Raw genomic sequence first — 10,602 nt, forward strand, 5'->3', positions numbered from 1 at the left:
GTGTGTATAGTTAGATGGTGTGTGTGTGCGTTGTTGTTATTAGTGGTGATGGTGGTATTGCATCGTTTTGGTGGTTTTCTGTGGTCATGGTATGTGGTGGTGATATTAAAACACACCACACACACACACACACACACACACTGTTGTGTATATCTCATTATTTACTAATCAATGTCATTGTTGTTGTTGTTGTTGTTTAATTATAACTCACCTGGCCTTAAGAATTTGCTCCAGTCTTTCTTTAATTAAATTTCTCCTCTCTCTCTCTCTCTTTCCTCATTCTCTGTTTTTTTTTTCTTTTAGTTCTTGTATGTACATGCACTATGGCCAAATGCTTTCTTCTTTCTTTCCTCTTATAGGAGCATGTGTGAATATGCATGTGTGTATGTGTGAGTATGTATGAGTGTGTGTGTGTGTGTATACACATATTTAAACATACATACGTTCATTTATATACATTGTTTGTTTTCTATGTCTGTTTTTTTCATGTTAGCATGTGCAAGTATATTTATATATGTATATATATGTAGTCTCTTTTTGTCTGTTTTTCTGTGTTAGTATGGGTTAGACATGTATATCATTAAAGCATTGTTTTACATCCAAATGCTCTTCCTATCACTAACCATTGTCTGTTTGTTTGTTTGTTGGTTGTTTTTTTTTGGTTCAAGTAAGGGATTTCTTTATTGGCCACAAGTGCCAAAAAAAAATGATAATACAAAAAGACAAAAGACAGAGGGGGTAATGTTTGACCTTATGTCTCACCATCTGTCTGTGTGTCCAAGCAAACATCCATGTATCCATCTTTGCATTTTCCAGATACTCGAAAGAGGAGCCAACATCAACGACCGTGATGGTTTAACAGACATGACCCTGCTACATTATGCCAGTAAAGCAGGTGCTAGTGGAGTTGGTGATGCAGAGATGGCCAGTCGTGTGGTGACAATGTTGCTGGACAAAGGGGCCGACCCCTTTATCCGGTGTCGATGGACCAACATGACTGCCTTACATTATGCTGCTTATTTTGATATTGCACCAGCCATCAAGATTCTCCTGAAAACAACAAAAGCAATTGGTAAGTGCGGAACCTCTCTGGTGTGTGTGAGAAGCAGTGGGGAGGGTGAGACACGGAAAGAGAAAAGGGGTTGGAGGGAGGGTGGAGAAGTGGTCATGTGTGCGTGTCAGGTAGGTGTATGTCAGGTTGGTGGGGTGTGGTTTTGTGAATGTGTGTGTGTCAGGTAGGTGAGGCGGTGATGTGTTTTTGTGTGTGTGGGTATGAGAGTGTGCACATGTGGGGGTGGTATTGGGGAAGTGTGTGTGTGTGTGTGTGTGTGTGTGTATGCATGCGGAAGTGGTGGTATGCTTTTGTGAATGTGTGTGAGAGTGTGGAAGGAGAGTAGTTGTGTGTGTGTGTGTATGTCTGTGTTGTATTTATGCGTGTGAGTATGTGTTTGATTGCGCACTGCCACCACCACTACCATCAATGTTACTGTTACATCGCCACCAACACCCTGCTAGTAACCACTAATATTGCTGCTACTACCACTACAACTAATATTGTCACAATACCACCATCACCATCCCTACAACAACCACCACCACTACTACTACCACCATTACCACTACCACCATCACCACACCAGCCATACCACCTTTGCTTGTAGTCAAGTGACATCAACTTACACCCAGCCACATAAACACAAGCACATAGTTACACATACACACAGTCACACCGGCAGATCCCCCCCCCCTTTCTCCTACAACAACATTCGTAAAAATCTGAACATGTTCTTTACATATGTGAATATAATTATACACGCATGCACACACACACACACACAGAGCGTCATATATACACACTCACATATACACAGCCTGACATATGCACCCCGCTCGATCACACACAGCCTAGCACATCACCACACACACACACACTTGTCAAAACAACAACATTGTTAAACATGTAAGTACCATGTTGTTTATATTTCCAGATATTGACCACACGTGTTCAGAATTTGACCATGGTTCAGCCTTGCACATTGCTGCCAGCAATGTGGCTTATAATGCAGTTAAAGTGCTGCAGCAGAATGGCGCAAATGCTTACATGAAGGACGACCTAGGACGATATCCGATTGGTGGGTATAGAAAAATACATGTATACATAAATGTGTGTGTGTGTGTGTGTTGGTTTCAAATTTTAGCACAAGGCTAACCCTTTCTGAAGAAGGGGTAAGGTGGTTACGTCAACCCCAAGAGTTCGATTGGTAATTATTTTATTGACCCCCAAAAGGACGAAAAGCAAAATAAACCTTGGCGATATTTGAACTCAGAATATAAAGACAGAAGAAGCACTGTGAAGCATTCTATCCACTGTGGTAATGATTCCACCAGTTTGCCACCTTGTAATCTAACCACAAGTACAGTGAAGAATTTGGTGTATGGGTAGGGGTTCATCAAGGCTCAGTCCTTAGCGCCCTCCTTTCCATCATTGTCCTTCAGGCCATAACAGAAGAATTCAAGACCAGCAGCCCCTGGGAACTACTATATGCTGATGATCTTGTCCTCATAGCAGTTAGAGGAAGAGAGAGAGAGAGAATAAGTGTACCTTATATTTCAATATTTTGAGGTTATGACCCCTTCTTCAGTTTTTACACTGAGTTTTTTGTTGCATTCTTTGACTGTATTTTTGATTCCATTGCTGTCTAGATTGTGTTCCTGATCCCAAGAACTTTCCAGAAGACTCCGAAATGGGTAAATTAGCAGCGAAAATTCGCAAGATGATGCCAGAAGCTGGTCCAGTCAGCCCAAACACTTGCTCGCCGATATTTGACCCAACTCAGAGCCGAGTGACACTTCAGGCTATGGGCTTGAGATTGGGAGATAAAGTGGTGATCAATGGTACTAAGGTGGGTTTATCATAAGGGCTACAACATCACCCTTACACTTTTTACCTGCTCCTATTTTAATCTTTTTGTTTAAAGCTGTCGTCTGCATAGATATATCTTTATTCACACACACACACACACACACACACATGGATAAATACACACATCTTTGCACACACATACACACTCTCAGGTGGATATACACCTACACTTACCCATACCTACACCTACATACACACACACACACACACCTACACTCACACTTCAACTTTACCTGTCACCCACAGAGTGGGAGTCAATAAAATAAAGTACCAGTGACATTCTAGGGTCAACGTAAACAACTAACCCCCTTCACCCTTCCAAATTTGTGCCCCTGCGCCTATGTAAGAAACCATTATGTATTTTCATTTATATATATTTATATTTATATTTATTTATTTATCTATTGTAACAGAGCGGTGCTCTTCGGTACTGCGGTCCCACAGAATTTGCTGCTGGTATTTGGGCTGGTATTGAACTTGATGAACCCATCGGTAAAAACGATGGTAGCGTTGGTGGCATCATGTATTTTCGCTGTGCATCGAATCATGGTATGTATTCTGCAAAGGGTGCGGCTCCTTCACTTCAACCTTACATCCTCATCTTGTCTCTCTTCTTCTCCACTTGCAATGGCTTCTCTTTCTCTCAGCTCTATCGCTCATTAATCTCTTACATCCTCGTCCTCTCCCTCTTCTACTCCTTTATTTTATACCACTAACCTAGCTCTCATCTGCATCATCATGCCCCTTTGCACCACTATCTTATTAGGTCTGCTAGAAAGAGAAGCCAAACCTCAGTCAGATCACACCTTATGATCAAAAGTAAAGGAAGGCATCTATTAAGACGATGTAGTCTGATAATTCCAAAAAGACAGGATGGCCATATTCAAAACCCTTTTGCTTGTAAGGTTGCTCTATCAGAGCAATAACATTAATATCAATGCTTGCCCTCCAAACCCCATCGAACGCCCTCCTCCTTGTTTATGCTGTACCAGCTGACCACCTCATAATTACTCAAACTGAACCTTAATCCCACTAAATCTCTTTACTTATCTTTACACATCCCTTACAGAACAAACACAAACCTATCGATGAACCTTATCAATCACAACAATCTCAGAAGACCAACAAATATCAACAGCATGGCCCTTTCCTTTTAACCCTTTACACAAGACTCGTTTCCCGGGTGTCCATGCATCATGTATGATATATAATCCCGGATTTTTCCCAACCACGAGTATAACTTGAGACTTATGAACGGAAAGCTTTATATTATCCAGAACGTATGAAACAGGGGTTTAACAAACTGAAAGTCTGCAAACAAACAAGGATGTTTAGGGCAAACTTATGAAAATGCTTTGGACAGGTAAAGGGTTGATTAACCATAACCCCCTTGTTCTTTGTCTCCTTGTCATTCTCTCCCTCATTTCCCCTCCCCATGGCCCCATATCTATATACATCAATATCATATTTCATTAATCGTCTATTCTCTCACCACCACCATCATTATAGTGACCCTCACTTCTTCTGTCTTCTTACAGGAGTCTTCGCTCCAGTCAGTAAGATTGCCAAACTTGGCTCTTCACCAGTCCGAGTGTCCACGAGCGGCTGTACCAGCAGTCCCTTGAAAACGCCACGTCCACTTTCTGTCGACATATCTCATATTTCAGCAAAAGTCGACACAGGTAAGCTCTTAGTCTCTCTCTCTCACACACACACACACACACATCTGCATGTTAATGAATCGATGAGGAAACCTAAATGGGGTCATTACATCTGTTAGAAATAGCAATGAAATATACCTCTTTAAAACAAACAAAAGGACACAGATAATGTAGTCTTAAATATGTCTTTAACCATAGGTATGCTGGTTCAGGTGGGGCCTGACCTAAACATCAACACAAACAAACCAATCAGCCTATATTTGGTTATTTAGTTCAAGAACAAATAACAAAAATCACTTATTAAATTGCACCTGTCTGTGTGTCTGTCTGTATATCGTTATGTGGAAATATATCTAAGATGTATATTTTCTTCATAGTGTGAATTTTCTTCTTACTGTATCTATTTGTGTATAATATGCACTCAGGTATAATGTGTACCTGCAATTAGCGGGCAATAAAATCTTTGAGAAAATCACCTTCGTGTATAATATGCACTGGCTCTTCTTTAGTATTATGATGTATAGGAAAAGATTAGCCAGATTTATTAGAATTGCTATATAAATTACATTGATTAAACTGTTCATTCATTCTAAATGAAACAAAATGCAAATTTGAACATGACTTTTTGAACTTTTACTGGTGTAAGCCATAAAAGTGTGACTGCTGTAAAGTCAACATTGTAGAAACCACATGATCACATGTTGTATGCAAATAATTACGGTACTTCTTTTGTTGTTCCTTTCATCATTTCCTCCATTTGTTTCAAACAAATACACATTAGCTGCTAATATGTTAGACCATTGATTGTCTGTACATAAGTTCAAATTTTATTACTGATTTTGACACAAGGCCATAAATTTTGATGAGAGAAATTTAGTTGATACCATCAACCCCACTACATGACTGGTACTTTATTCTATCAACCCCCCAAAAGGTAAAGTTAATCTTGGTGGGATTTGAACCCAGAACATAAAGAACCACAAGAAACACCAGAAGGTATTTTTCTGATACTCCAACAGTTCTGCCAGCTTCCCCACTTTATGCACAATGGCAAGAATATATAAAATATACCCATGTTCTAACAGTTACCCCTGTTGTCTGTATGCTATGACTGATTTAGTCCTCAGCTGGTGGTACCACTGTAGTAACAAAATATTTTGTTGCCAATGTGTAACTCTGTCTCTGGGTACCACTGAATAGTCACTACAATATTGGTACCACTTTAATACTTACTGTTATATTTGTATTATTATATGGGTACATGTATGCCTTGTTGGTTTTGATGATGGTTATTTAGCTGAAGTACCTGTCCATTTAATTAATGTACAGGTGGTTGAGCATTCCACAAACTGCAAACTGCAAACTCCGTTGCTAATCTGTGAAGTTTGAAACAAACTACATGTGATGTCTGAAAGATATGTTTCTAATGCTGTCATCATTGTTGTTGTTGTTATTGTTGCTTTTATTCTGGCTTTTGGTGTCTCTTGTTATTTGTGCTTCTAAGCAAATCAGTTGTGAGTGAGTGTGCATGGGTAAAAGACAGCACTGTCAACATGTAGCCCCAAAGATTAGGGAGCAAAGTGGTTGGGGGCAGGGGCGATATAGCTGGATTTCTCTTCTTGCTTCCATTGTCTGAGCTCGGGGAGTGTGTTTGGTCCCCTATTTTAAAGTGTTCACTGGGTCCCTTTTCCTAAAGCTAGACCTTACAATACTGATCGTAGCTGACTTTATCAATCAACATTATGTGTAAACCAAGTGTATTTTATATTCATGGGTTTTTTAAACATGTGGACATGTACATGTTTGTGTGTCTATGTCTTTATGTACATATGTGTATATATTTAATAACAGTTTGATTCAGTTCCACGTTACTTAAAGATTTGTGATCATGTAGGATGTGGCCACCTTGTCAGATGTTTGGAGACAGCTGTCCAAACATTTGATAGGGTAAATGTGTCCTACATGCACAAGAATCTTCAAGTCATGTGGAGCTGAGTGAAGCTGTTATTAAAAATACATACAACTCCATTCAGATGTATTGAGTACTACTTTCTTTCATTTGTTAAGTCTCTCGTGTGTGTATGTGTGCGTGCATGCATTTTCCTGTGTGTGTATTTAGTTGTATAACGTGTAGGAAGTGTTATAAGTTTGTGTATATATGTTGCGGTATACATATCTACAAACTCATCGATACACACACACACACACACACACATACACACACACACATGATGTTGATGACTAGGTGTACTTATCCAATTATTTACATCGGAGTCTCTTGTTTTTCTGCAGATTTCTTGCGAGTGCCAGGTACGTGTTTGGTTAACAATGAAACAATAACAGAAACACTCTTGCCCCACCAATATACATACATGCATATACATATACATGTGTGTGTGTATATATATATATATATATATATATATATATATATACATATATAAATACACACACATGTATGTGTATATATAGATGTGTGTGTGTGTGTATATATATATGTATATATATATATATATATATATATATGTATGTTACCCAGCTGAGCATTCTGTTTTGTTTTTCTGTTTGTTGAATGGTTTTGTTTTTCGTTGTTTTTTTTTTGTTTTTTGGAACTGAAAAAGTTTTTTGTTCTTTTATTTTTTAGTTTGGTTTGTTTATTTTTTTTGTTTCCGTTTTTTTTTTTTCTTTCTCTCTGACCATTTCTTCACAATCTGCTGTGAACCTTTGTTTTTTTTTTTCTGTGTTATTCTCCTCTAGTTTCCCCACATCTCCAAGGAGACTCTGAGTCCTTATGTGGCTGGTCCTTCTGCTAGAAGTAGCAACTAAACACCCCTTAAATCATAATCATTTTTACCATTAGTGATCCTGCTTCATCACGGCTGACCTGGGGCTAAACTACAACAACAACAACAAACAAACAAACAAAAGCCACCAACACCCTCTTTACCCCCTCCCCACTCACCCCCTTTTCCCAAAAGTAAGCAATATCATTATTTTTCGCTTCATCTCCATGTGAAACACTTCCTTCACTAATGGATATATTCTGGATCAGTAGAGCTAAGGGAGAATATTGGCTTCAGATTTTGGCACAAGGCCAGCAATTCGTGGGGAAGCAGGTTTGAGTCGATTACATTGACCCTAGTGTTCAAATGGTGCCTAATTTATCGACCCCCGAAAAGATGACCGACAAAGTCGACCTTGATGGAATTTGAACTCAGAACGTAAGGACGGACAAAATACCGCCAAGCATTTCGCTCAATGTGCCACCGATTCTGCCAGTTTAATCTATGGCGTTGAAATGGCCTGGATTTTGGGTCTGTGAATTTCGGAATTGTTTGAATGATAGGAATAAGGTGTTGAGGAATCTGATCAATTTGTAAGGATTTGACAAATTATTTTCCTCAAGTACCATCATCATCACCATTGTTATCATCATCATTATCATCATCATCACCATTATCATTCTCAACATCCTCCTCCTCTTCTCTGCCATAATTAATGCCATCCTAATTGGCATCACCATCACAACCATCCTTACAACCATCGTTCCCACCTTTAACATCATTTTCCTATCTCTCACCTCCCTCATTACGAACACACTTTCACCATCAATGCTGCTATTCTTACCATGGCCACCACCACTACATTGAACCAAAACTAAGGGAACTTTTACATAGTTGCTTGATCTGCTAGAAATAGCAGCCAAGTCTCCTTATTATACTGAACATCTTTGAAAGTGTGACATATTGGACAATGTAGTCTGGGGTGCACTGTGCCCAAATAAAAAGATAGGATGGTCACGGCTGGAATGTCTTTGATTATTGGTTTGCTTAGCCAGAGCAGGCAGTCCTGGGATTAAATGGTAACCATCATATCACTATTACTACCCTCATCATCATCATTGTCATTATCACTACCATCATCATCATCACCATCATCATCATCACCGTCGTCATCATCATCATCATCATCATCATTGTCATCGTCACCATCATCTCAATGAAGCTGACCCATTTTCTGACCAACTGCTGCTACAGATCTTGTCCAGAGTGCATGGCTGCTGTCTTGTGCATGGTGTGAAGCCTGTTGACCACTGGACACAACATTCTGCTGTTTTCACTAACACCATCTTTTATGCTTTCATATTTACTGTTTTGTTGTTGTTCTTGTCGTTTTATTATTATTATTAACCTATTAATATTTTTATCTAACCATCTCTCGTCTCCTCTCTTCTACACCACCCTTGACTTCCACTATCCCAACACAAACCAATGGTAGGGCTTCTTTGTCAATCACATGATTCCAGTAGTGGTCACATGGCCTCAGACTAACCAGTGGGTCAGTTTGAGCACTAATAAAGAAGTGTATGAATTTCATGTGGTCATGTGTCTTACACGTGTCCACAAATGATCCATTATTGTCCTGGAGATAATTTCAACCACTGGGAGAGCTGCTGTTTATCAGAAATCTGGTTATCATATCTCACACTAACTATTTTCTGTTTTACAATAAATTTGGACCAATGAAAGAGCTTCTATCAATCACATGACCTAGTAATCATTCCTTCCATAATCACTGTTTTTTCAGTTAATTTGGACCAATGAAAGAGCTTCTATCAGTCACATGGCCTGATAGTTTAACTCAAGAAATACATCCCTATTGTACTTAAGACTTGTTAGGCAGCTTCTAGGACCATCATGTGATCACTGCATCCCAAATCAACTTCTCATTGAAAGCTCTGCCAGGGAAGGCACACTCGTGTGACAGGGTATCCAAAAGAAGAGGTTGAAGACCTGCCTAGAATCATCTGTAAAAGACTCAACTTTTGGGTTGGCTTCTGGGAGCTTCTGGGAGCTTCTGACCCCAGAACTAACACGCCTGGTGCAGACTAGCTCACACCAATACCCACACAGCTAAAACAAAATAAGAAGAAAAAAAACAAAACAAAAAAACTGTTACATCTGGGGAGAAGCATTTATCGTGCAAAGCTAGAGGTAACAGTACCCTAAGTGCTGCCCCCAGCTTTCCTTGTGTACCCTACTACACATGAAACATGATTCTTGGTATGGTTAGGTCTCATTAGCCAGTTCTCACCGCATCAGACCAGATATACAAACCAGTCCTGAGTTTTAGTTCTCTTTAACAGGAAAGGGACCAACAACATATATTTATGTATATATATATGTGTGTGTGTGTGTGTGTGTGTGTGTGTGTGTGGTTATATGTATGTATGTATGTATGTATAGTTCATTGTCTGCATATAACATAGTCATAATACAGTCAATTATTTGTTTTCATATATTGATGTTCTGCGTATGTGTGTGTGTGTGTGTGTGTGTGTGTGTGAGCATTGGAATGTAATGGAACATGTTTTCAGTTATGGTTGTATTTGAGTTTTTTTTTTGTGGGTGTGTGAATTGAGTGTGTGTGTGTATGGCTCTTTGTGTGTGTGTGTGTGTGTGCATGTGCGTGTATGTGTGTGCATAATCCTTTTGTTCCATCTATACTTCTTTTTATTCATGTTGGATACAAACATCTACGTGTTTGTACATTGAAAAAGCATACAGGAATATAGATATAGATATGCACACACACACACACACACACACACACTTACACACACATATAATGTGTATATACACAAAGGACAACTGAAAAAACGTCAATCCACCACAAGGTAATTCCACTTCCATTCATCCACTCCCAAGCATCCACTCCTCCTACATCTCTCTCTCTCTCCCTCTCCCTACCACTCCTATTTAAATACCTTTTACATATCCATGTCTAATTAATTAATTATCCTTGTTACACTTCCTGTGTCAATTAGGCAGCTTTAGCAGTTTGGCAGGAATTGGTTCCATTCACACACGCATACACACTTTAGCATTATCTCTATCCAGCTCGCACTTTCTGTCAACTAATTGCACACACGCACATATATATGCATGCATATATATATATATATATATATATGCATATATATATATATATATATATATATATATATATATATATATA

The 10,602-nt window shown here is 39.0% G+C and overlaps 1 protein-coding gene across 4 annotated transcripts in view; it reads left to right on the forward strand.

The window, feature by feature from the left end:
- The window catches only part of LOC106869432 (CAP-Gly domain-containing linker protein 3), a 97,359-nt gene that overhangs the window by 75,185 nt on the left and 11,572 nt on the right, over positions 1-10,602 (forward strand). For 3 of the 4 annotated variants that reach the window (XM_052974760.1, XM_014915174.2, XM_014915175.2), the window contains exons 3-8: positions 817-1,072; positions 1,989-2,132; positions 2,704-2,903; positions 3,337-3,472; positions 4,462-4,605; positions 6,877-6,894. In XM_052974760.1, the coding sequence (XP_052830720.1) occupies positions 817-1,072; positions 1,989-2,132; positions 2,704-2,903; positions 3,337-3,472; positions 4,462-4,605; positions 6,877-6,894 (898 nt within the window). The remainder of the gene's footprint in view (positions 1-816; positions 1,073-1,988; positions 2,133-2,703; positions 2,904-3,336; positions 3,473-4,461; positions 4,606-6,876; positions 6,895-10,602) is intronic. The other variant, XM_014915176.2, reaches the window with a different exon arrangement.

Source organism: Octopus bimaculoides, chromosome 19, assembly GCF_001194135.2.
Source record: "Octopus bimaculoides isolate UCB-OBI-ISO-001 chromosome 19, ASM119413v2, whole genome shotgun sequence".
Taxonomy (NCBI): domain Eukaryota; kingdom Metazoa; phylum Mollusca; class Cephalopoda; order Octopoda; family Octopodidae; genus Octopus; species Octopus bimaculoides.